The sequence below is a fragment of the Pogona vitticeps genome, chromosome 2, assembly GCF_051106095.1.
Source record: "Pogona vitticeps strain Pit_001003342236 chromosome 2, PviZW2.1, whole genome shotgun sequence".
NCBI classification, from domain to species: domain Eukaryota; kingdom Metazoa; phylum Chordata; class Lepidosauria; order Squamata; family Agamidae; genus Pogona; species Pogona vitticeps.
The window spans coordinates 181882987-181910382 of record NC_135784.1 but is presented as its reverse complement, the minus strand read 5'-3'; the positions used below and the strand labels follow the sequence as shown (position 1 = coordinate 181910382).

Below are 27396 nucleotides of genomic sequence, written 5' to 3'. Positions count from 1 at the left end.
CTGAACGGAGAATGTCTGACCAATATAAACAGACACCAAGCTGCCAGAAAGTGGAAACCAGGGACAGGGAAGCATGTCGCCCTTCAGATGATGTTGGACTACAACTCCCATCATTCCTCACCATTGTCACTGCTGGCTAGGGCTGATGGGGCTTGACGTCAGAAAATATCTGGACAACCACATGTTCCCATCCTTGTTTCAGCCTATTTTTCTTCTTTAGAGAGATGCAGTAAATAGCCTCCAAGCCATTTTAAGGGTTTTGTGTATGGAACCCAAACCAAATAAGCAACCAAGAGCTGGTGGGACTCTTATAAAACAACAGTTATATGCAGAGGAAACAAAAGAGCACATAAATATTGTACTAACATACTAAATTGAATTGCTAGTACTGTGGACACACTGCAGCAATTGCTATATGATAAACTAATACATAAATCCTACAGATTTGATGATTCTACTCTGCTTGGGACTAATGGTGATACTTAGGCTAAATAAATTATTCATACCCATCCGCAAGAAAATATCACATTGAAAGTTGTCGTCATCATCATTGAACTGCATAGATCATTGAGTCCAGCCCCTGTCACAGAAGCACAGTGTGGAATCAAACTCCCAAACTCCCAACTCAGCAGATGTAGGGATGAACTAGGAAGCTGGAGGACACATTCAGAATTACATCCCCTCCATTGTTCTTTCAACTTAGTAGGATCACCTCATTTTTCTAAGATAGTCAGTCTAAAGCTGAGATTTGACATGTGGCTAATATGATTTAAGGACTCCAAATCAAAAGCACTGAAGTTTCCGTGAATTCCTTTGTTTAATTTGGTGAGTCATATGAAGGTAAAAACGATATCTCCTCTGCAAGACATCAGTTACCACTTTGTTAGGAAGTATTTGCAGAAAGGGTTTTAGACTAACGAGTCAAAGGATAGGAGCTTAATGTTTGACTTCAGTAGATCTGATACTGCTAAACAGGAAGAGAGGGAGCAGGGTTGAGGAAGTTTGTACTTAGTCCAAAAGAAAGCTAACAGGCACAAAGTGAGAGGAGTTTAATTTTTGCAAATCACATCATAGCACATTTTATATTCATCATAAGCTCAAAAACTTTTCTGTACTCCAGGCATGTCATGACATCTAAGGAGGAAAGAGGCAGGTGTACTCTAGCAAGGTTCTGTGTAGGCAGGGTCTGCCTGGCACCCCCTTTTAGCTCCTGAGTTCATCTGGGTTTTTTTTTAGTCTATTGCTCTGAGCCTCAGAATCCTGGTAACCCGAAAATTGGAGGGAGGATCAACTTTTTTTTTTACTTAATTTTTATTTTATACAAAAAAAATACACAAAAGAACACATACATAACAACAAAAATACAAAAAAATACAAATAATAGTGCTTATTATAAACTAAATTCTAATGTGCACCCCATACCCACGGGACTCTATTTACTATAATAATTTTTTTCTTACAGATTACCTCTCCAAAATTGTATTGAGTATTCTTTGGAGGCTTTCCCCCTTCCTTTCACTAACACAAATTCCACAAATTTACCCCAAATATCATAGAAATTGTTACATCTTATTTCCCCTCTTTTTATTTTAAGTTCCATAGTCAATTTATCATTTAATGCAATGTCCCATACTTCACAATACCAGTCTTCAATTTTAATATCATTCTTGTCTTTCCAAAATCTAGCTATTAATATTCTAGCACCTGTCATAAAATTAGTGATTAATTCTTTCGAGTGATGGTCCAGATCTGTATTATCAAAAATTGACAATAAAGCAATTTTGGCATTAAAATCAATATCTTTACCAAATATATCACACATTTCCTTAAAAATCAATTCCCAAAATTTCTTAACCACTTTACATTCCCACCACATATGAAAATACGTACCAATTTCCTCATCACATTTCCAACATGCTTTGGGGTATGTTGGATTTATTATATTCAATTTTACAGGAGTCAAATACCACCTTAGACAGATTTTTTAAAAAAAATTCCTTTATTCTTGTTGACATTAATCTTAACACTCTCATCCTCCACATTTTTGTCCAATCCTCTATTTTAATATCTGTTTTTAAATCGTTTTCCCAAATTAATTTTAAACCTTCTATTCCCCATTCTTTTTCCTCTTGTTCCAAAATTATATTATATATTTTACTTACTATTCCTTTCAAAATTGTATCTTGCATATCTTCATGTGATGACAGAAATTGTTCGTACTTAGTAAGTTCTCTACATTTACCATTAGTTTTCAACCAATCCTTTGTCCAGGTGTCTAACTGGATAAGATTATACCATGATAGTTTATTAGATTGCAGTTTAGACATAATCAACTCCTTCGATCTCATGTTACCCATCCAGTCCTTCAATCTTGCAACCCTTTTATTCTTAAATAGTTCTACTAAATCCTTTAAATTTGTAGGAAAGTTTTCTGTCTCAGTCACTAGTTTTAATGGTGAAGTTAAGGGACAAAACTTCTCTTTATATTTATTCCAAATATTTAACAGGTTTCTTAAAAAGGGGTTTTTAAACTGATTTATTGAACTTCTCTTTAGTATATTAAACAAGTATCCTTCAGCATTTCCATTTATTTCTGAAGATTCCATCTCCCACCAAATTAATTTTTCTTTATTGAATATAATATCTCCAATAACTCTTAATTGATTTGCTATATAATAATTTTTAACATTGGGCATACCTAAACCTCCTTTTTTTTGAGCCTTATACCAATATCTTTTATTTATTCTAGATTTTTTGCCTTGATTACAAAATCCATTAATTAATCCCTGCCAATATTTAAAATCCTCTTCTTCTAATCGTATTGGGAGCATCCTAAATAAAAAAGTGATCTTCGGTAATATTTTCATCTTAATTAAAGCGATTCTCCCAAACCATGATAGTTTCAATTTGGCGTACTCTTGCAATTTATCTTTAATTTCATTTTTTAATTTATTAAAATTTTTCTCTTTTAATTTTTGAGTTGTTCTAATTATGTTTATACCTAAATATTTGATAAGATTACACATTTTAACGCTATATTTATTCACAAACATTTCTTGTTCCTGTATATTATAGTTAAACATCATCATTTGTGACTTTTGCCAATTAATCCTTAAACCTGTTATTTCCCCAAATTTTTCTAAATGGTTTTTAATGTTTTCCATACTCTCTAATGGATTTTTAATAGTCAGTAAGGAATCATCAGCAAACAAATTAATTTTAATCATTTCATTTTTACCTGTTCCTTTAATTAATTTATCATTTCTTATTGCGTTAGCTAATAATTCTATAATCATGCAAAACAATATTGGTGAAAGTGGGCAGCCTTGTCTAGTACCTCGGCCTAGAAAGATCTTTTCCGTTATACCATCATTAACTATTATTTCTGAAGTATTATCTAAGTATGGGAGGATCAACTTTGATCCACTAAATGTTGTTGAACAGAAACTCCTAAAGTCTTTCACTGATGACTACTGTATTTTTTGCACCATAAGACTCACTTTTTTCCCACAAAACAGGGGGGTGGAAAGTCTGTGCATCTTATGGAGCGAAGAAAACAGATTATATTTTCCTGTTTTCTTCTCCTAAAAAATTGGTGCGTCTTATGGAAAGGTCAAGAAGGCCAAATTTGTCCACCCCTGCCATGGAAATGTAGCTCACTGGTGGATTGCAATGGTGAGCTTAGCTACCCAGGTTATCTGTCAGGGTGAAGCAAGCTATACAGTATTTGGGTGCCCTCAAAGAGCCCTTAGGCTGTGCAGCAGCAAATAGTCATTCTGCTTACCTCCAGCCTGAAGTTAGGATCCGTGCTGAATTGGCCAATCCCAGTTTAATGAAAGTATCCTCCAAGGTAGAGGTGTCTGTGTGACAGAAGGCATACACAGAGGAAGTCAGTGCATCTTACCAGTATCCTCAGCATTTTCTATGTTTCCAGTCTATTATATTTTAGATTTTTCTCTGATCTTAGAACTGCAGAGCTGGAGGGGGGGGACCCTATGGATCGTCAAGTCCAGCTCTTGCGGAATTGTGACTCCCAACCTCTGCCTCCACAGCCAGATACTTAAACCTCTAGTCACAACCATTTTCATTTTATTTTAATTGTCATTCTTAAGTTTCTCCCTTTCTCCAAAAAAAAAAAAAAAAAAAAAAAGCTACTGGATTCCTCTTTACAGTTCCTTCCTTTTTTAATACAGTATTTTTATTTTTAACAAGGGGGTGACAAAAAGGAAATGGGGAATTGAGGTTAATAGGGAAGAGGAGAAACAATAACATACTAACGTCCATTCTATACTTATTGCCATATCAAAATTCCAAATTATTCTTTTTACTATTTTCTGCCTTCCAGGTTTAAGTTCTCGTTTCAATATATGCTCTTTATACGCTGCCTGTTGATTCAGTCCATTTGTAGAATAAGTCCCATCTTCTCTTTACAGTTCTAACTGAGATTCTTCTCCTGGAAAATGGGGTTCAAGATGAGACATTGCTGGCAGCTGAGAGAAATGCTTCCTGGTTTTCTGATGCCGCCTGAACGTGCTCCACCTCATCCAGCCAAAAATGACATTAGCTTGCTTTGCAACTCCATCACTGTGGTATCTCACAGTCATCTTGTGACTGAGCGAGATCTGCCCAGTTCTTTCCTCATCTGTTATTTTCAGCTGATGAGTTCTTTGCTAATAATATAAAATGTTTGTCATTTCATGGGATTACTGTCAGCTCATTGCATTGTTTCATTTCTATGGTTCTGTTTGATGAAATCATTCAGTCCACCTTTCCCATCATGTTTCTGTAGAAATAATGGTTATCAGCTTTCTGCCATGTGTAGGTTTTGTCAGTGTATTCTTACCTAATAAATATTATTGAATACAATGGGTCCCAGGACTGATGGCCATGGGGCTCTTTGCTTTTCATTCAAGTTGCTCCCAAGACATCTCAGTGTAGATTTGGCATCTCAGTGTAGGTTAGTATAGGGACACAGACTTCTTAGGGTTTTTTTTGTTTGTTTGTTTTTTTGGGAGAACTCCTTCCAAATCTCTTGCCATTGGCCACAATGACTAGGATGTTGCAGGAGTTGAAGTCTACAACCTCCAGGGAATGAAAAGCTTCCACCTCAACAGTACAAAATTATGTCAAGTGACAAGTACAAATCTTTGATATACAAAAGAGCGAAAAACTTTTGTTGTGAGTGAAAATCAATGTATTAATGGATTTTTCTCAGGATATGTGAATCTTAAAGGATTTATTTTTCAAGCGAGAAGAAGAATGTACAGTCCTACCCTATGCATGTTTACTAAGAAGTAAATCCCACTATGTTCATTAAGATCAAATCAATATGTTTAAAGAAACTGGAAAGGATCCATTATCCAAGATAGACAAAGTCGACAGGCAGGCACTGCCAGTGGAGCTTAACATGAAGGGCATCAGGAGCCTGCAACAAATGAAACAAAGAACAACGCAGAAAACTCTCACTGAGTTCTAACCAATCTTTCTACAAGCTCAAAATTACTACACCTTGCACCTCCCCCTTCTGCTTGGATTTTGAAACAGCCTTCATGATGCTATTTAATTAAACATTTCCTGGATAATTTGACATAAAACGGTGAAGGAAAGGGTAAGCAAGAGAGGGAAGCACACACACAAAACACAATTTATTTATTTATTTATTTATTTATTTATTTATTTATTTATTTATTTATTTATTTATTTATTTATTTATTTATTTATTTATTTATTTATTTATGTATTTATGTATTTATTTATTTATTTATTTATTTATTTATTTATTTATTTATTTAATTTATATCCCGCCTATCTGGTCACTCTCCTTCATTAATGCAAAGCATTCATGTTTATGAGGCTTAGTGGTATACTATACAGTTCCTTTGAGTCTGAGGTAATGTGGTACAAAGATAAGCAGCTTGGTGCCCTGTAGGATTTTTAGACTACAGTCCATAATCCCTGAACACTGGCCATGGCTTGCTGGGACTTATGGGGGTTAGAACCCATAACATCCTGAAGATGCTACTTTCTCCATCTCTGTTGTGGTATATTAAGGGGTAATATGTTTTGTCATACCCTGATGTTACAAATAGGATAAAGAGGGACATACTGCAGATCTAGTAGATTTATTGAAAGGTGAATTTACTCATGAATCGCAAGAATAAGAAATTTTATGATTACAGTATGTACACACCCTTATGCATTTATTTTCTCTTGTACAGATAATTTTGTTGGTGGTGCATATGTAGGAATTACTTAAATCCTGGGAATTTTAAAACATGCACACAGAAGACTGCTACACTTAAGTGAGGGAGACTCAGATTTAGATGCCCTACTGAAATCTGAATAGCTCACCACATGATCTTGAGCCCAGTCAGCAGCTCTATAACCTAATAAAAACATCAAGAGACTGACATGCCCTTCAGCACTGAGTATTCAGGGAGACAAGAGGCATTAAATCAGGAGACATCTTCTCATAGTTCTATCTGGGCGCTCTTTTGGAATCAGGTGGACCATCAGGTGGGACCAGAAGAGCAGGAGTTTTCCCCCATTCAAACTCTCTTACATTGCACGTGGCAAGCCAGTCATATTGTAAAGTACAACAGTCTAAGCTGACCTTAACTAGCTCGGTGTCGACAGGATGGCACATGACTGATGAAACAAGAGGCCCTTTTTTGGCTGGATCAAGCAAAGCCTAAGGAGGTTTTCCTTCACTTGGTTCTCTTCAACACAGGAGCAGGGAAGCACCTAGCTCCTCCTCCTTCGTCACTGCTTTTTCAACATGGTGAGTGATGCATCTGCAGAGGACCGGTTTCTGCCTGTGTGCAGGCTCTCCATGTGAGCAGGAGCTTCCAATTTCCAAGAGTTCTTGCTTGCATGGGGGAGCGTACACATGAGGAGAAACCTCCAAGACACCTCATTCTTCATGTGGAGAAAGTGATAATGGGGGTGGTGGTGGAGAGAGAGAGCTAGACACTCTTAAAAACCTGTTAGAGAGATGTAATGCCTGAGTAGGGCTCCCAGTGTGACATTCACTGCTTGGAGGGCTGGACCGAGGCTTCGCAGAAACAGATGGCTTATGATTTGTTCTAACGTGAGACATGGAAGTGAATATCACAGCTGATAAACATGGAACATGGAACTATCCTTTATAATAGCACAGCTGACAGACAATGAATTTGTCTTAATCTCTCAAAAGCCAGTGGCAATCATTCCATCTTGTATCAAAGAGATTTAGATGGCAATTGAGGCTCCAGTGTAGTATACATATCTTTTTTGCGTCTGTTACGACTTCCTTTGTGTCTGTCTTACTGTTTAACAATTTCATTGGATAATCCTGATTTTCTTGTGTAACGAGACGGAGAAAAACACATCTTTATCTAGTATTTCTATAATGTATAAATTTGTCTCAGTCATGTGTCCCTTTACAAGTGACATAAATAACAATCATAAATGACTATAGTTCGTGGCTTATGAATTCTGGATGGATTGGGATGGATTAGGAGGAACAACATTTAGCTGTCATGGTAGAGGTTTACATTCTAATTAGTTTGCCTTCTTGACCTCACCTGGAGTGTGGGTCTGGGGTGTGGGGTAGAGTGGAGCAGGGATCACATGCAGCCTCTTGGTCACATGTGCCCATGGAGCCATCTACCTCATTTTTTATTTAATTGAAACATGGTAAATTGTACTCCAGAATGTGTGGTTTTTCTCTACACCAAGCCTTGCAGCCTCAAACCCTCTTCTCATTTTTTAAAACTAGAAAAAAGCTTTTTAATTCCTGGGAGTGGAGTTCTGGCCATTTCTGGATCTGCCCGTTGGTGCATCCAGGGGTAGAAATTTATCCCCCATATTCTTTCAGGTTGCTCATCTGGCACTAGAAGGAGAAGCCAGGGAGGAACATAAGGGCTACATGCATTGGCGTGTAGTTTATCCATAGTAAGAGAGAAATTGCCAGCGTCCTTAACATGACTCCAAATACGCAGTCTTCTCAATGTAAGCTGTTCAATGGGTTTGCGTGTGCATGTCACAAAATGGTCTGTTTTATTACAAATATACTTGGAGAGGTCTGAAAGCACCAAACTAAGGCATATGTGATCCCTGAACTTGAGGTTTTCTAGATGTCTTGTTCCTGAATCCAATATCCAAGGATGCCCACCTTCTAGTGAATGCAGAGTGGGTTTGTTTGCTTGTTTGTTTTGTAATTTCAAGGCAGTGTGTTACATTATACCTGAGCTGTGATCTTATAGAAGTCAGGGTGATATTGTGAAATCAGGATATGTTTCTTCCATCCTATGTTAGATCCTGGAAAAGTTAATTCTTCTCTGAAAGCTCCTAGATTCCTGGAAAAGTTTACCAACTCTGCGTTATGGTTAGGATTGTGCTGGGCTGCTCTTGTCTGCTTTCCCTCCAGGAGGGCCTTTTTTTCCCTTTTCCTATTTAGAGCAGCAACTGCACACGTCATCATGAGAGGTGAAATCAGATTACTTGGGTGTATTGACTCTGGACTTGGCAGGTAGCGTGACTCAGCTGCTGGTCTGCATTGCCAGGCTGGCGGTACTAGCAGGATACCCTTTCTCGGTTGCACTGGCACTGACGTAGCAGGGGTTGCAGGTGTGGTCTGGGGCCCAACCGGTTTTGTGAGGATGCTTGCCTTCCTCACATGTGACTCACCTGCTTGGTCAATACAGTTGAGGAGTTCCTCCCATGATACCATGCTGAAGTATCTTCCTCCATCTCTCTTGCTCAAGTGTGTGCGTGTGCGTGTGACCTGGTTGGCACCCCTCCTAGAAAGAAGAAGTTGGAAGTCCCACTGAGAGCAGAATGGAGCAGTCCAGCCTCAGCTGAAAGGCTTCTGCTTACTTAATGGTGGGTGGGATTTCCTCCCCTTCAAGCAGGTCTGAGTGTACTCCGTGCAATTCTGCCTCCAAGCAGGGTGGACTGGATTTAAATTGTAAAAAAAATATTAAGATCAGTTTAAATCATGAATTAAATCAGTAGTCAGTAAACCTATTTTTTTAAAAAAAAATCTGATTTAAATAAAAAATATCAGATTTTAAAATTGAAATTGATTTTTAAAATTGAAATCAGATTTTTAAATATTGTTCTAAATTTAAATCATTGTGATTTACATTGATTTGATTTAGATCACATCCATCCTGCCTCCAAGTAAGCTCACAGGGTTGGCAGTAATCCTGAGTATAAAAGCTATGTTGCTGTTTGGCTGTTTCCACACAGTGTGTTATATGAGTCTTTTCCACGTTAGGATTTCTAAGAGTGTTGCCTTCCCTGAGTGTCAGGGTTTACCGTACTTTGCCAGAGAATGTGGGCCTGTTGCTTTGGGCACCATGTGCTCTGAATGTGACTGCATTCCCTTTGAAGGATCAGGTACACAGTCTGAAAGTCCTCTTGGAGGACGCACTGCTCATGTGGTAACAGCAGCCGGAAGTGCCTTTCCCCCCTGTTTCAGCTGATAACACTCTCCCGGTGTGCCTTCCTGAGGAAGATGGGGCCGGCCACAGTGGTCCATGCCTGAATCACTTGAGGGCTAGAGTATTGCACCCTGGTCTATGGAACACCTTTGAAGCGTGTTCAAAAACTGCAGCGAAGTACACAACAGGGTGGTCATCAGACTGTTCCTTGATCAAGTAACACTAGTCTTGAAAAAAAGCTTTATCAGCTTCCTGTTTGTTCTGAAGTCAAATTTGTGGTGCTGAATTTTACCTATGAAGCCCTGGAATGGCTGTTATCTAGCATGTGTAGGAAATGTCCTCCTGCTATAAGAACCCACATGGAACTTGTGACCCTTGCCGGTAACTGTAGAAAGGGGATGTTTGTGGGGACTTTGTGTAGCACTTTCTGTGAAGTGGTCCTGGGGCTCCCTTCTCAATAGGGAACAAGTTAGGCCTCCTTATTATTGATCTAAAGACTAGAAGTAAAACCTATGGGGTTCTGCCAGGCTTCTAGCGACTAAGCCCTGTTCTCTGTGTGGACAGACCATTCTAAAACATAAATGTTGAGCAGAATGAAGGTTAGTGAGTGGGATTCCTGCCGTGTCACTCCCTCAGTTCTGTTCACTGTGTATCACGTTGAGGCTTTGTGTTTATGGTTAAACAAGAACCTCTCTTTAGATGTTCCTTGTCCGCAGGCAGGAGCATCAGGTTAGCTTTTGTGGCCCCGTCTCAGCCCAGGGTTTATTTATTAGTTATACTTCTATCCTTCCTTTGCTTTGCAGAGCTCAAAGATGTTTACATGGCTATCCTCCTCCCTATTTTATTCTCCTAGTAGCTTATAAGGCAAGTTGGACTGAAATAGATTAGAAGACGACTCCCAGGTCACTCAGGCTTCATGGCTCTGTAACGCCTCGTGGCGCAGTGGTTAAAACGCTGTACTGCAGCTAAAACTGTGCTCACGACCTGGGGTTCAAATCCCAGGTAGCCGGCTCAAGGTTGACTCAGCCTTCCGTCCTTCCGAGGTCGGTAAAATGAGTACCCAGCTTGCTGGGGGGGCAATGTGTAGCCTGTATAATTAAAATTGTAAACCGCCCGGAGAGTGCTTGTAGCGCTATGGGGCGGTATATAAGTCCAATAAATAAATAAATAAATAAATAAATAAATAAATAAATAAAATAAATAAAATAAATAAAATAAATAAAATAAACTTGAACTGGGATTTCACAGATTCCAGTCTAACACTTATTCTGGTGCTCCTTTAGCACATTGGGACTTGACTCTTAGCCATTGCTTAGAATCAGACTTGCGCTTGCCCTCCTTTGTAATAAATGTGTCCCCGTGTGCTGGGTTTTATTTATTTATTTTTGAGTTAGGTCTTTTATAGCAGGTAAAATGGCAGATGTTTCGTACACTCCCCGGCTATTCTTATTTTCTTTTCCTTTTCCTTTTCCTTTCCCCAAACCCACAGGCTTCCATCTGAGTGGGATTGTGACAGAGCCAGCAGGCCCCAGTGAGCCTGAGCACAGCTACCATGTCTCCATCAGCTTTGACCGCTGCAAGATCACGTCGGTGAGCTGTGCCTGTGACAACCGGGACATCTTCTACTGTGCCCACGTGGTGGCATTGTCTCTGCACCGCATCCGCCATGCCCGCCAAGTGGAGCTCCGCCTGCCCATCTCTGAAACCCTTTCCCAAATGAATCGGGACCAGCTACAGAAATTTGTGCAGTACTTGATCAGTGCTCATCACACAGAGGTGCTGCCAACAGCTCAGAGGCTTGCTGATGAGATCCTGCTCCTTGGCTCCGAGATAAACCGAGTACATGGTATGAGTCTCTGCATGACCCTGTTTTGGGAGCACAGCTTGGAAAAGTTACTATTTTGGACTACAGAGAAACCAGAAATAGTAATATAGCACCTATAAGACAAACTATTTTTTTAAATTTTTCATAAGCTTTTGTTTGTCCAGGCACATTTCTTCAAATGAACGGAACGGCCATGTCTCTGGGCAGAGCACAAAAGCATTTTATATTTTGGACTATAATCCCCCAAATCCACGACATCCTTGCTGGAGGATTTGGGGAGTTGTAATCCAAGACATAAACTTTTCTAGGCTCTGCTCAGAAAGGATGGCTCCAGGTCCAGGGTTCTTAGCTGCCAGCCTGCATTGCTTATCCCTTTTTCTAGTTTTCAACAGAGGAGTCGAGGCAGCTGTGGGATAAGACTTGCCTGTTAAAAGGATTTCCTTGTGGATCTCCGAGCTGAGGCTAGGAGTCAGGTTCATCTGGTGACCACTCCACACACAATGCTAAATGGCAAAAGAGAATGTAACATCAGATGCCAAGGCGTTTTGCTGCCTGAAATGGAAGACAACATGACCCCCATTGTATCTGCAGAAGCCAGCTAGACTGGCTGTTGGATCTGACTTCTGAACTCTGATGGGACATCCTCTTTCATCTCGCCCGAGGGCAGCAAGGCAGCTTCAGTTCTGCATCACTCATTGCCTGTAACATACCACTCTGTCCTCCACCTCGCTCTGCCCAGAGGCAGGGCCAGTCTTGAGCAATACTAAATTGACAGAAATGGTACAACAGTAATTCTGCCAGTCCAGCATGCATAGTAAAACAAATCCCATGATCATCAGATAATCTGAATCCCTGTAGTGATTGCAAAGATATAAGCATTGCTCTTCCAATGGGTTTATAGTATTGTTGCTGTTCTCTCTCTCATTTGAAGGTTGGCTCACTGGCTGCTTGTTGCAATTCTTAAACTGCCAGGACTGGTTTCAAGGTGCAGATGTTACACATGTGTTGACAGTCTGAATTTGCAGCCTTATTCCTGAGCTTCGTGAGATCTGTACTCGCAAACCATTATTTAAGAAGACCAGGGATTTCTTAAATAATTACTATTGATTTCTTTCAATAGTGAGGTTGGAAAAATAGCCACTCTACTCTCCCTCCTCTTTCCCGTCGCCCCCCCCTTAAACTGAGAGTGGAGACACTTTGGTCCTACAGTAGTTTTGGATTTCAGCTTTCCACAAGACACAGTCAGAATTTCCAGAATTGGTGAGGGATGGAGAGAGTTGTGCTCCACACACCCCTCACTTCTGTATTATCAAAACAAAATATTGAGCCAAGAGGCTGCTTTTTGGACTGGAGAAGATGATATAGTAATGTCTGCTGAAATGCAGTGCACTCTGGGTATCTCAGCATAGTTGCATGTTGCACTGATGCTTTGCTCCATCCATCCATCCATCCATCCATCCATCCATCCATCCATCCATCCATCCATCCATCCATCCATCCATCCATCCATCCATCCATCCCAATTTATATACCACCCCATTAATGCAAGCACTGCCCTGGACAGTTTTACATAAAGTTAAAATTCACAAACCATTAATACACCACAATAACCACCACCACAACAAAAGATTCAAAGAACAGTACAGCGATATAGCAGACAACAATTAAACCAAAGATATGAGTAACCCTGTAAAAATCTAAAACTGATCAAAATAATTGCACCTAGGTGCCCCTGACCCCACAGCTGGTGCTGGAATTGAGGATGCAAACTGCTGGCATTTGGACGAAGAGCAGATCCAAGAACAAGTGAAGCAGTTGCTCTCCAATGGAGGTTACTATGGGGCAAGCAAGCAACTGCAGTCCATGTTCAACAAGGTAAAGGCTACTGTGGATCTGTCCGAGGTGGGGACCCCTCTGTTCTCTGAGGGTTCCTAGTCCCTCTGCCCCCTCCCCCAACCAGGAGAAGAAGCCCCATTATTTTGCAGGATCGAACTCAGCTCATAAGCAGAGATTTCACTGCAGTACTGCAGTTTAACCACTATCCCATGAGACTCCTCAAGAAAGGGGATTGCTTTCTGAAGCCATTGACCTTCTCCTTTTCATGCGTGACTTCTCTCCTTCCTCAGGTGCGGGAAATGCTGCGAATGCGGGACTCCAATGGGGCACGAATGCTCATCCTGATGACAGAGCAATTCCTGCAGGATCCGCGCCTGGCACTCTGGCGGCAGCAAGGAGCTGGCATGACTGACAAGTGTCGGCAGCTTTGGGATGAATTGGGTGAGTGTTTCTTCTTATATTGGAGAGAAGTCAGCCCAAGGTTGTATGTTTCACATCAGAAGAATTCTGGAAAGTAGTAGAGAATAAAACTGGAAACAAACTTCAAAAATGTACACCCAGGTCAGCCAGGGTGGCTCTTGATGGTTGTAGGTCCCACAGATTTGGCAGGCACTGGACTAAAGAAGGCTGCTGTAGATAAGCAGGGTGTGGACACCCCAGCTCTCTTACCACTTGAGAGTTGAGGGGTGTCATTTCAGTTGTTAAATCAGAGTGGAGGGCAGTCCTGTTTGATCAGGTTTGGAAGCAACAAGGCTATTGGTTGCTATACCATAAACCCCACACCTACTTTCCTATGACATGGTATGGGTGGAAGAAAGGGAAATGAGAAGCCATTTCCAAAGGATACTGTGTCTATGACTTATTTTCCTAAGCTGCAAAGTGGAACTTGGTTGCATGCAATACCTTTCCAGTCTTTAAACAACCGTTTATTTCCAGTCACTGAAGATGACAGTCAAGGATCTTTTGAGCCAGAGGGGGAACCTGTGCAAGCCAGAAGTTCCCAGTTGTTATTGACACCACTGCTCCTTCAGGAAAACTCTGCCACCATATCTTGCCAGCTTTCCACTTCCTTGCCCTGACTATGAGCCCTCTCAGTCCTGCTGCAACTTGCTTGTTGGATAGCATGATAGGCTGCTGTTATTTATTTTATGTATATCCTGTATGTCTCCCACACTGGCATTCAAAGCTTGGGGCTCCCATCCATGCTGGGGCCAGTCCCAGGCCTGCTTAGCCTCAGCACAAGTGCTGCTTCCTTGGCTATCAGACTGTAGACCTGACTCCCCAAGACATGGGCCAGGTGCTCTTTGTCCGATCCCTCTTGTACACCAGCTCTTGCTGGGCAATTTCCTGGGCTTTTGGCCATCTTCTCTTGGTTTTCCAGGTGCTCTGTGGGTCTGTGTGGTCTTGAGTCCCCATTGCAAGCTGGAAGAGCGGGCGCTCTGGCTGCAGCTTCTCAAGAAGTGGAACAAGCTGGACGTCTGTCCCTTGGAGGAGGGGAATTACTCCTGCGACAGCATTGGACCGAATGGCACCTTGCCACCCCACCCAAACCGCAATGCAGGTAGGGGAACACATGCCAAGCATTTCCTGCCATCTAAGGAAGAAAGAAAGAAAGAACACCCAAACCCTATTCCTGAAGGTGGTTCTCTCTTCCACATTTCCATCTCCTTGACCACGTCTCTAAGCAGTTGTAACACGTGGTCACTGCAAGGTTGTTTACCTGAGCCCCATGTTTCTGGGCATCTCCCTTTTTTAACAGTGCAGGCATGGTGGCTGAGGCTAAAGTGTCTCAATGCAAGCTTCGCCTCTGGGCCAGACACTTTAGGTGGCCTTAGGCAAACTTCAAGAAAACCACTTGCAATGTGAAGATGGTGGCCCAGCCATAGTCCTGTTGGCCTCCTTCATGGGGTTGTTGGGTTAACTGAAATAATATGCATGAAATGCTATCTAAATATTATGTGCACTGTTGACCAGGGAAACATGGCTGCATACAGTCCCTTTTATCCCTGCAGCCCTCAAATCCTCCCCTCCTGTTGTTTGCTGGAGTTTGCTGTTTCAAAAGCCCCAGGAGCAATGATTTCCTTTGAAAAGAAGGCCCCCTTGCACCTTAGCTTATATTCCCCCCCCCAAAAAAAATAAGGTTTTCACAATACCAGAAGATTCATTTGGCAGAGTTTCTGAAGAGATCCACAACAGATCCCGGGGGTGGAAAACTGGTCCCTGGTTGCCCAGAGCCTTCCCACTCCATCCGCTAGATGGGAAATCTTATTCCCCGAGGGTGAAGATGATCTTGATGACTTTCTGAACTGAATTATCTCAAGATTTCTCATAAGCCATGCTGTGACCTCTTTCCTCCTCGACAGCTGGCGTCCGACAGACGGTCTTCGGGCGGGCCATCAAGGCTGCCGAGCTTCGGTGGGGGGATTGCCACCTGCAGAAGATCCTGAGCAGTGACTGCTATGGTGTCTCTTTGAAGAGTGGAAGCGACAAGCTGGGCTTCGACCCCCAGGGCCACCCGCTCTGGCTGGGGGATGCCTTTCCCATGGCCTGCGCTCGGGTGGATGCCTTGCGCTCCCACGGCTATCCCCGCGAGGCCCTGCGCCTGGCGGTGGCTGTGGTCAACGCCATGCGCTTGCAGCAACGTCATCAGCTGGAGAGCTACAAGCAGCAAAAGAAAGGCAAGGCCTGTGGCTAGCTTGGATGGCGGGGGGTGTGAGCAGCTGTCAGGGACCTGGCTTTAATTCAACTCATTTGAGAAGCAAGGGGGTTCAGGGAGGCAACGTTTAGTAGCAGAGCACAGAGCCCTATGCGCACAAGGCTCCTGACATCTCCAGTTAAAGGTTTCAGATCACTGGAGCCTGGAAAGAGGTGTGCAGAGAGGGGCCAGTGCTGCGCTTAATCATGTTTAGTTATCCTGCTGTTTTCCAAATGTCTCCAAATTCAGCCTCCCAAGGAGGACAGAGGCTGTTGCTGGAGCCATGCTGGTGGCAAGCTGGCATGCTTGACAGTGCCTCCTTGTTTAGTTGAAGCAGGAGATACCATATAATCCAGGAAGTGCTGCTCTTGCAGTTCTTGGTTGGCTGGGACTTTGGGGAATCGAAGTTTCTCGACGACTCTCAGCTCCCCATCCATACCCAGGTGGGCCTGAGCGACGGGCTCTTTTGGGTCATCTGCCTTGGGCCCATCGTGGCTTCTCTGGCTTTTTCAGGGCTGCCCAGGCTTGGTAGAACAGGTCTTCGCTACCCAGGCTCCGACTGAAGGTGGGCCGTCCCAGCAGCTTGGGGCTTGCTTTCTGATTAATGTCTGCCTCTTGTCTCTCTTCTTCCCACCCCTCAGAGCTGCTGCACAAAGGCACCACCAGCATCACCAACCTGGAAGGGTGGGTGGGGCACCCTCTGGACCCCATCGGCTGCCTTTGCCGCACCTTTTTGGAGGCCTGCCGGATGGATGACGAGGGGCTGTCCCTGTATCCAGGTATGGGGAGGACCATGAAGGCGGTTTGTGGGAGAATTAGGAAAAAGCGGTCCGTCGCTTGCTAGCACTGAGCTCCTCTCTGCCCGTGGACAGCTTGTCTGTCTGGCCCAAATGAGCAGAGAGAAAACGCTACTACTATTTGTTGAGAAAGGAATGCTTCCCCCTTGACTAGAAGGAGTTCAGACCATGCTGGCGTGAGGAGGCCAGAGCTCAGTTTCTGAGAAAGGAGCTTTCCCCCTGTTGCAGAGTACCTGGGCAACACCTTCGCACTTGCCCATCAGGGCCGTGAGGCAGCTATTGCAGGGTGGTGGGTGGGATCCTCACTTTTGTCAGCCTCAAACCTTTCAGGACTCCTTCAAAACAAAAGGCATCTTGCCTGGGAAGTGTGCACAATTGCAGGGGGGTTTGGAAAGATAAGGTCCACATAAAATGATATGCACGTTTTTTTTAAAAATGTGAATGGCTAAGAATGTGTATGATTTTAAAATATACACACTTTAGTCGGTGCAGAGAAAAAAAGCAAATGTTAGGCAAAATTCATAAATGACTATGAGCATTAAGTGAAATACGTTTCTTGGAGCACACACATTTCCATGAATGAAGCAAACGATGACATTCCAACAAATACTGCAAGAAAATGGAAGCGTGATTCGGAGTAACAGAAAGAAATGAGGACTGGAAGATCTGCACATCCCCAGCAGTGGCGCCAGCTATTCCAGGGGTGGAGGAGGTTTACTGGGCTTTTCCAAGTGCCAGTTTGCTTGCAGAGGCAGTCGGCTCTTCTGATCCTTGCTCATTTGTTCTGTCCTTTACACCTCTCCCTCCTTCCCTCCAGACTCGACAGCAGAGCCCAAGAAGGCCCTCTACCAACACGTTCCAGTGCCCTCAAGTCCAGGCGAATCGTACTTCATGCTAGCCCTGGAGGTAGCGCTGCTGGGGTTGGGGCAGCAGAGGTCGATGCCGGAGGGTCTCTACGCTCAGGACAAGGTGGTGCGCAGTGAGGAGCAGTTGATTGGGCTTCTGGAGGAGATGGAGATGGATGAGCGCTTGGTACCTGTGCTCCGCAAGCAAGCAGCCTTGCTCTTGGAGGGTAAGAAGAATGGTGGTGGTTCTGATCTGCTGAATATAACAAAAACACCATCCCCACCACTCCTGCGCCTTCAATGAAGAGAGCGAAGGAGCCAGAGGAGGTCACCCAGGCTGGTTAATCTGCTCGTCTTCAGGGGAGGCATCAATGGCTGCTCAGTGTATTACAAGGGTGGAGAACACCTATGGGTCGGGAGAGGGCAAAGGTGATTGTTTCCCACTCCCACAGGAATCCTCAAATACATTTATTTAGTCTAGTATATTCAGGTTATAATGTATTAATATTTATTTGAACACAGTCAAGAAGCACATACAGCTAGTTAGCAAGACCTGTATAATCACCATCATCTTAGAACTGTAATGCTGGAAGGGACCCTGTGGATCACTGGGCGTTGTCAAGGAGGCACAGTGGGGAATCGAACTCCCAAACTTTGACTCCTCAGCCAGGTGCCTAAACCACTGAGCTATCCAGCAATTTAGAATGACTCTTCTTGCTGTGAATGCCAGACTCAGATTCCCTACTACTCAATACATTTGTTTTTCCACCTGGGTCTGAAACCTTCCTTTTCATTAAAAAAAAAAGTTTCTCCCTATGCATAAACCATGGCTGGAGTTCAGGATGCCTTTTGTATTCTTTTAGATTTCAAGTTTCTGAGGTGTTTGTAAGCCTCTAAATGTCACTGAGTGTGATATTAAGGGTGAAAGCATGTGTGTACACTGAAGGAAAATGTTTTGCACACTACACGTGAATTATATTTGCCTACTTCTTAGCCCCACCCAAAATGTCCTGAAGACCTCCCCCGAGAGGTCTTCCCCCATGTCCTATCATCCTTGGTCATTGTACCTGCTAGCTGGATCTCGGGGGGAGGGGGTCCAGTCCATCATCATCTGAAGGGCTCTTATTTCATGAAGGTCTAAAGGAAAGGAGAGCCCTTTGGTTTGGGATAAAATATGCTCCTCCTGCAATGGAGAACCCAAAAGCCAGTTTCTGAGGGCCCTCAATGAGGCAGAAATGACAACTGGACTAGTAAATGGCAGTGCCATTCTAGCCCTTTGGCTTCCCAACATGATATCAGTGCAGTTGCTGTCATGGTGGCTTTCTGCTTTGGTGCTGAAGTATTGAGCTGGGATTGATCAAAAACCCTCACTCCAAAATGTAAAAAGATCTAAGAAGCCAGGAGGAGGCGAATGAGTACACTTTGGGATGCTTTGACTATTGTGGGGGAGGGGATCTAGGTCTCACATGAAGGGATGTTATTTTATTTTATATTTTGGTGGTAGCACACAATAATTTTCTCCAAACTCAGATGATTTAGAGAAGGGCCAGTCACACCAACAGCCAAGCAGAAGCTCCTGGTCATCGTGGTCTGTTCTTCACTCTCCTCCTCTTCTACGCTGAGCCATTGTCTAGTCACGTGTGTTGAGTTGCCTTTGTGTGATTCTTCCTCTTTTTAACCCACTGCCTGCCTGTTTCTCCCAGGGGGGCCCTTCAGTGGCTTTGGGGAGGTCGTGTTCCGCGAGAGTGTCCCCATGCACACTTTTGCCCGCTACCTCTTCACGGCCATGTTGCCCTATGACTCTGAGCTGGCCTACCGCTTGGCACTGCGAGCCATGAGGTAAGTAAAAACCCCTCCTCTATTCCACCAGTCTTCTTGTGCCCCTTCCTGTTCTAGCTCTTCTTCCAGTACAGCTCCCCTTGCTTTAGTATTTGCCCATTTTGATACTTTCCCCGAGCATTTCCTGCGCTGCCCTGTGGCCAAGCACTTGGAAGCTGTGAGTTTGTAGAAAGCACTGTCTTTATCACGGATCATTGCTTTCTGTGTAATGAGGACGAGAGCGTTGCTTTTTAAAACTAAGGTGACAATGCGGTGTTCTCTCCCATTTAACAAAACCAGTAATGTTTAATTGGTGTTCCTCATTGCTCCTTGTTAGTGAATAGTATTTGCAATTTGTTATCCATTGCCCTCTTCGTGTAAAGTGGCCAAGGTAAAGGTAAAGGTAAAGAGTCCCCTTGACAATTTTTGTCCAGTCGTGTTCGACTCTAGGGGGCGGTGCTCATCCCCGTTTCCAAGCCATAGAGCCAGCGTTTTGTCCAAAGACAATCTTCCGTGGTCACATGGCCAGTGCGACTTAGACACAGAACGCTGTTACCTTCCCACCGAGGTGGTCCCTATTTATCTACTCGCATTTACATGCTTTCAAACCGCTAGGTTGGCGGGAGCTGGGACAAGCGACGGGAGCTCACTCCGTCGTGTGGATTCGATCTTACGACTGCTGGTCTTCTGACCCTGCAGCACAGGCTTCTGCGGTTTAGCCCGCAGCGCCACCACGGCCAAGGATGGTTCCTATTCCGTTCTCTTTTTAACTGAAAAATAAGACCCACTCTCTTGCTCCATTGATCACTTTCCTCATCTTTGAGCAGAACGTCTCATAGGCAGCGGCCTACAGTTCCTCTGTGCCCAGAGGTTCCCATGAACAGAGCAAATGGAACATGTTAGGCCCTGTTTGGGAAGTGTAGGCAGCTGCTTCGTGGACTGTGGTAGAGGAAATGTTCACTGGTGCTGCAGAGCGGGTCCCCTGTTGCTCTGAGCAACTCAGGGCCTTTATCATCTTAGCTCAACTGAGAACTGTAGAGGTGGAAAAGAACCCTATGGATCATTGAGCTCAACCCGTCAAGGAGGCAGCGTGGGGGAATCGCCCTCTGGCTCCGCAACCAGAGATCTAAAACTACTGAGCTATCCGGCAGTTCTAGTGTTCCAGTTCAAGGCAGGATAACTTCCCTTTACTCCTGGTGGCCTTACAAAAAGGAATTAAGTGGTAACAAATGAAGTAACTAGCAAAGCAATGGGCATTTTAACAAGTTATTTTCATGTCTGGGATGCGTGGGGGAGAGGAGATGGTGAGATAATAGTCATGATTTGCAGTTTAAAAAATTCAGCTTTGCATAAATGTAACCACTTTCTTTTGCAAAGTAACATTCCAGTTCCTGCCCCAGATTATCGCCTGTTTTCTCCTCCCCCCCCCCCCCCGGACTTTGATAAATGCTCAGGCTGAAGGGAGTTGATCCCCTGTTGGCAAGGAGAATATTATATCTAGCCAATTCTCAATTCTGATTTTACCTCACTGCCCGAGCTCTGTTTTCTCCAAAGATCTGCTTGAAGTCAGCCTCCTACTACTGGAGTCCTCTCATGCTGGCAGGTGAGCCTTATATTTTTCTGAAACAGGTTGTAGAAATTACTTTTTTAAGACTGCAGCTCCCAGAAGGCCTAGCCAGCCTGGCCGCTAGAAGCTATAGTTCCAAAAAAGCAACTTTCCCCAGCCTGGACAACGGCCATCTCACCCGGTTCTCCCGTTCATCTCTACAGGCTTCCTGTCTTGGAGACGGTGCTGCCCGCCAGCGACATCCTGCACCAGAACCCCTTAGACTCTATGATGGCCAATCGCTTCCCCCGCTGGTTTACCCTCGGCCACCTGGAAACCCGGCAGTGCGAGCTCGCATCAGCCATGCTTACTGCTGCTAAAGGTAGTCCCAGCCACGGAGGTCAGAGATTTGGGACCCACAGCGTGTCCCCTGCTCAGGGCAGCAAGGCGATCATGATATCCTCTGCTCTGAGATGAGGTCTAATACTGTGTGCCTCTTCCACTGCACTTTAGGTGACCCCAGTTGGCTTCGTATGGTCTTGGGTTCCATCCAGCAGCACATTCATTCTCCGGCCTTGCTGTTCAAATTGGCCCAAGATGCCTGCAAGACTGCCACGCCAGCCAACACACCTCCGGACACTACCTTGCTTAACATTTCTCTGGAGCTTGGCCTGCAGGTGAGGAGCCTGTGAGCAGACGGAGGCCCTCACCCAATCTGGAAGGAAATCAGAAATAGCTTTGTGCTGATTGCTTCTGGTTTTAGAATAGGGGTGGAGGTGGTGGTCACCATATTTGGCTTGGGGACAGAATGCCCGTCCTGCATTCTGGTGCAGGAGGGAGAACATCAGAGATGCAGCTACATCCTGACACCAGGAGCAAAGCCCTGGCTTTGGCATCATCATCTTCTGGCTGGATCACTTGGAGACAGCTGCCCTGATTGGGGGAGGAGATGGTGCATAGTGATCTTCAGCTGAGCCCCATGAGGTTTGAGGAGAACGCATTGCTCAGACAGGAGCTGGCTTCAGCCATGCCAGCCCTTCCTAATTGGGGAAGTCAGGTTATCAGCAACATCCCAACTGAACTGCATGGCCTAAGGAGCCCCCCCCCCCATTGAGCTGTGGAGCTCAGTCACAAGCTGGCTTTGCTTTCCCTGTTGCCCTTTCTTAGGAAAAAGAAAAGAAGATACAGAGTAGAGTTGGAAAGCCCCTGTTCTCTCCAATCACTGACTGGAAATAACCATGAAATGCCCTTTTCTCTTGTGCTGCTTTCCAGTGACAAAACAAGGGACCCAGCCACAGGAGGTGGATTTACCCACCATCCCAAATAAGGAAACCTGCAGCGTGTGTAGTGGTCTCCCCACATCCGGAGGGGTGGGTGAGGGTGAGAAGAAGGGTTTTCTTCACACCTTCTGTGGGCCAGATGAAGCTTGGGAGGCAGAGGTGTTCCATGCCTGTGTTTCAGAAGATCCTGAACAAGAAAGTTAATCTGTTCTCTTCTGTCCATTTCCAGCTGAGGTTCTATACAGCTGATGTAAGAAAAAGATCCCACATAAAGTGGACAATTATTTAGGAGAAGCCAGACTGCCACCCTGCCTATTCTGTATGCTGTATAACTGCATTCTGGATCCTACCATGTGTTGTGCTTCCTTTGTTACCCCAGCTGGCACGAGAATGCCTCTTTGCTGTTGCTTTTCCCACAGGTGATGAGAATGACACTCAACACCATGACCTGGCGTCGCAGGGAAATGGTGCGTTGGCTGGTCAGCTGTGCCACTGAGATAGGTGAGTAGGAATGGTTGGAAGGATTAAAAAGAGCATGGAAAGGTTCCTTTTGAAGTTCAGCTCCCTGGATCTCCCAGCAGGCTTGATCCTTGCACTGGCTGGCCAAGGGGATTCTGGGAGTTCAGCCCCAAAGACTATTTTTTTTCCAAATCCTGGCAGGGAATCTGCTTGTGCCACTACATCCAGGAAAAACTGGAGGGGCAACATGTGCAATTGGATGGAATCTTGCGTCAGAGGAGGTCCCCACCTGGGTCAGACCAGAAGCCTGTCTAGTCCAGCCTTCTGCTTCCACAGTGAAAACCCACATGCCTCCGGGTAGCACACAGTCAGGCTATGAGGGCCATAAGACCTGCCTGTGTTCCCCAGATGCATAAGAGCAATCATATCGGCTTGTGTTCTCTAGCTGTTGTGACTTTTAGCCATTTGAAGCTTATTTCGCTTGAATTTTTCCATTGTTAAAACTGCACATGTTGGTGACCCTCAGTACATCTTGTGGCAACACGTTTCTCAGTTTAAGTGTGTGCTGTACAAAGCGGTGCTTCCTTTCCTTCTGTCTATTCTGGTCTACTGGGTTCTAGTATTGTGAGACGATGAAGAGGGGGGTAAAATCTTCCTGCTGATTTTCTTAATCGTTCCTCTCTCTCTTCCGATGCTTCTCTTGGAATGTGGCTTGTTTTGTGGCCTTTGTGATTGCCCTCTGCTCTCTTTCCCACTTTATTCTCCATCCAGGAGTCCAGGCCTTGATGAACATCATGCAGAACTGGTACACCCTCTTCACACCCATCGAGGCAACAACCATTGTGGCTGTCACAGGCACCACACACGCCACGCTGCTCAGGCTGAACCTGAGCGCAGGGCAACGGGACGAGCTGTGCAGCTGTGCCCGGACACTGGCACTGCAGTGCGCCATGAAGGATCCCCAGAACTGTGCGCTGCCAGCCCTGACGCTCTGCGAGAAGAACCACGCGGCCTTTGAGGCGGCATACCAGATTGTGCTGGACTCTGCAGCTTCAGCCGGCATGGGCCACTCTCACCTCTTCACCGTGGCCCGGTACATGGAGCATCGCGGGCTGCCTCTGCGTGCTTACAAGCTGGCCACCCTGGCCTTCTCCCACCTCAGCATTGCCTTCAACCAGGACACCCACCCTGCCCTCAACGATGTCCTCTGGGCCTGCTCCCTGAGCCAGTCCCTGGGGAAGAATGAGCTGGCCGCCATCGTCCCTCTGGTCATCAAGAGCGTGCAGTGTGCGCCGATGCTTTCTGACATCTTGCACCGCTGGAGCCTTCCTCCCCCAGCCCTTGCCTCGCTGGGTGGGAGCCGCCGTGGAGCCGGGGGGGCCAGTGCCGGAGGGAAGCTCTTTGCCATGGACAAGGCCCCGCTCTGCCAGCTCCTGGAGGCAGCCATGGCAGCCTACATCAGCACCACGCACTCCCGGCTCACTCACATCAGTCCCCGGCACTACGGCGAGTTCATCGAGTTCTTGGGCAAAGCCCGCGAGACCTTCCTTATGGCGCACGAAGGGCACAGGCGCTTCGGCCAGTTCCTCGACAACCTCAAACAGACCTACAAGGGCAAGAAGAAACTGATGCTGCTGGTGCGGGAGCGCTTTGGTTAGGCAGCACTTTGGGGAGGGAGTGCTTTGGCTAAGGGAGGGGGAGGGGGCCAGGCAGCCAGAGGGACATCTCTCCCCCCCCCACACGATCAAGAAGCACTTTTGGCTGGGAAAGCGAGGCCGCAAGATCTGTTTCCCTCGGGGGAGGCATGAGTGACCAGGCGGATTTGGATTTCTGCCTAGATTCCAAATTTCTCTGCTTGCAGCTCCGAGAGCACCAAGACTTTGGTCGGGCGGTGATGCTCTGGGACTGTGAAACTCTTCGGCTTTCGGGCTGGAGACCCTGGCCTGCAACACCTGGATTGGCCACAGACTCTGTTCAAGTTTGAAGCTCCAGCCCTGTTGCCCGGGCAGGGAAGGAACGTGGGCTCCGGTTTTGTCGGTTGTAGGAGTTGCCAATTTCAGTATTAACCTGCAGGAGGATAACAGGAACCCCTTCCCATTGTTTGAAGGTTCCGGGACCTAATAGGGTCTTACAGAGGGTGGGGGACCCAGTCTCATGGAATTTCACAGCTGCTGCTCCAATCCTGTATTTCAAACCCAGTGGTGGTGGGGTTGGGTTGGCCTCGTTTATGTAAGTCAGGGTGGGATGCATGGGTTTTAGGCTTCCTGTTCCCTGCTTAGTTACCCACAAGCTGTCTCTACCTCCCAGTTTTCCATGGCCCCCAAGTCCCTTTGTGTCTGCAGTACCAAACCTGTGTTGAAGTCTGTGCGTTCAACACGAGCTGTCACCCCCCCTGCCCCCCCACCCTCCGGACAAGGGTATGTTACCCACCAAGTCTGGATACTTCCTTGCACTGACAGCATTCACATTTGGGAAGCATCTGGTGCAGAGCTCCTAAGACCAGAGGGGGGGGGTGTCCTTACTGCCTGGGCTACCTTGGCACCAAATGTCCTCAAACAGGAGTGGTGTAATGGAGCAACATCCTGCTGTTAATGCCAGTTTGCTGGTAATAAATGAGATACTGTTTGGGGTGGGTGGGTTATGAATTCTGTGAAGGGGACTGATGAATCAGATGCACTGAGCCAGCAGCTTGCTGTGTCGTTTGTGGAATGGTACCTCTGGAAGAGATCTGAAGGGCCCTATGCCCAGTCCTCATCCCCATTGTACTCTTCACACTCACACATACACACACACAAAACTGTTGCTCCAAGCAAATGGGCTTCTGCGTTCAGTTACACGGGCTTCTTTACAGCTGGGGACCCTCCTCTTCTTCCTCGTTCTCTCAGGCATGTTTCCCTGCCTCGTCATGAAAACCTTTCATATCTGTCAGTATTTCAGCTTTCCCTTAGCTGTGCTAATGGGCCACAGGTATGTGGGGGTGGGGGGCACAGCTCTATCCTCTCACCATCCCTCTTTCACTCTGTTTCCAGCTGACACCCCTCAAGACTCCTACCACTGAAGGATTCCACTCTCTGTCTCCTCCGGTATGAAAGCCTGGAGCTGCTGTGGTGGAAAGACAGGTCATACCTCAAACTGCCCCCCCCTCGTGTTTCAGTCCAGGACAGCCCTCCTGAGTGGCTGGGCCTACCTGTGATGTTTCACTGCCCCTCAGGTGCTTGTGCTGACTGGGGTTGCACATTGACAAAGTGTATACCCTCCAGTTATTTCCTTGGGAGGCTCTCAGAGTGAGTTCTCTTGGATCCCGTTCTGCTTTCTTGGCACCCATCAAAGCTTGCTGCCCCAGGTGGTCACCTCTTGAGTTTTCTCACGCGGTTATCCTGGCCCAGATGTAGGAGACTAACATTTCCTATGGAGCAGGAGGAGGAGGAAAGTTCCAAGGGGCCACAGGCGGGGTGCTAAATGACATTTCCAGAAACATCCAAAATCTCATGTTTTGTTTTTTCTTTTCTGCTGGATAAAAATCTACTCAGGAACAAACCACAACAAGCTCATGCTACTATGATTAGATTATTGTGAAGACGAGATAATGTTTAAAAAGTTAATATATATGAAGAGGCAAGGGTGCCTGGAAGGGCACTCCTTTTTTGTGCGCGCGGGACCAGGGGGTTGCGCCCTGCGCTCGGCTCCCTTTGGTCCTTAGTGTTGGTGGAGATGTTGGTGTGTTGCACAGCTCTGCTCTGGAGCCAGCTAGTGAGTTAGTTTTAAAAGTTTGGGGGGGTTATTTCTTTGTTTCCCTGTATTAAGAAAAAAAATCCTGTAATTTTGTAATTCTTTTCTATTTATTGAATCCTTTATTGTATTCTTTTGTAAAGGTTTAACATAAACCGCAACATTTGTTTTTTTGGCTTCTCTTTTTGGACATGCTGTGTGGGCTTTCTTTTTCTGCTTGTTTGTTTTCTTACAAGGAAAGAATTTTACTTATTTGGAATAGTCTCTAGACCTAGCAAAGGGACAATGAAGCTATCTTTTCCAAAAACCATTTTAAACTTTGTTACATTCCAGGCTATACTATCTGCTTTCTTACGATGACAGGGCTGGCATTTAAAAAACAACAACACATTGTGGTTTCTTGTGTGAACCTGAGTGCTCACCTCCTTCTGCAATCAAAGGGACAAATGGAAAAATAGAATAATTCATTCTGAAGATTGTGATACAAATTTGACCTTATTCTGACCTACTGGACTAAGGGATACATCAGAATTTAATTGTTAATAACCTTTTACACTGCTAATACAGTCCTCTGTTCAAAAGAAATACCAAAATACTTCAACAATGTATCCTTTGAGGTAAAATATTAGAAGTACATGTTTCCAGGGGAAAAATAACTTTACAATATGTATTTGAGTACAAATTTCTATTCAGGTTTCTTTTAAAATAGCAGACTGGAACAGACTTGTAGCTACATAAGTGCATGCAGAATTGAAACAGACCAAAAAAGAGAGAGAGAGAGATTTGATACCACAGAGATATTTTCCAATTTAAATGGTGTTATTGAGGACTGATCCCTTAAATATAGAAATGTGAAGAAATTTCTCCCAGCCAATGCTTTGTTTGTACTCTAGGATCCATCTAAAGACATTTTGGTACCTGTGATCCCAATGACACATAGGGTCCATCGACATCTCTAACGTGAAGCCTAATTTGCAGAGACATTCTTCAACACTAGGCAGTCAGCACTGCAATTTCTTACAATGCCTCCTCTGATTCAGCATGGCTCCAGGCACTGAGGAAAATCAAAATGACAGCGACTTGGTGCTGATCAAAGAGCTGCTGACTGCCATGAGATGAGCCCATCTGGAACATGCCA

At 45.1% G+C, this 27396-nt stretch overlaps 1 protein-coding gene across 1 annotated transcript in view; it reads left to right on the top strand.

The window, feature by feature from the left end:
- ZSWIM4 (zinc finger SWIM-type containing 4) overlaps positions 1-26069 on the top strand; it is a 50912-nt gene extending 24843 nt beyond the window's left edge. The window contains exons 3-14 of the mRNA XM_072991527.2: positions 10918-11274; positions 12980-13128; positions 13380-13530; positions 14471-14650; positions 15453-15767; positions 16426-16563; positions 17399-17653; positions 19130-19265; positions 21015-21172; positions 21304-21467; positions 22490-22571; positions 23301-26069. Coding sequence (XP_072847628.2) covers positions 10918-11274; positions 12980-13128; positions 13380-13530; positions 14471-14650; positions 15453-15767; positions 16426-16563; positions 17399-17653; positions 19130-19265; positions 21015-21172; positions 21304-21467; positions 22490-22571; positions 23301-24187 — 2972 coding nt within the window. The 3' untranslated portion in view covers positions 24188-26069. The remainder of the gene's footprint in view (positions 1-10917; positions 11275-12979; positions 13129-13379; positions 13531-14470; positions 14651-15452; positions 15768-16425; positions 16564-17398; positions 17654-19129; positions 19266-21014; positions 21173-21303; positions 21468-22489; positions 22572-23300) is intronic.
- Positions 26070-27396: the final 1327 nt, after the last annotated feature.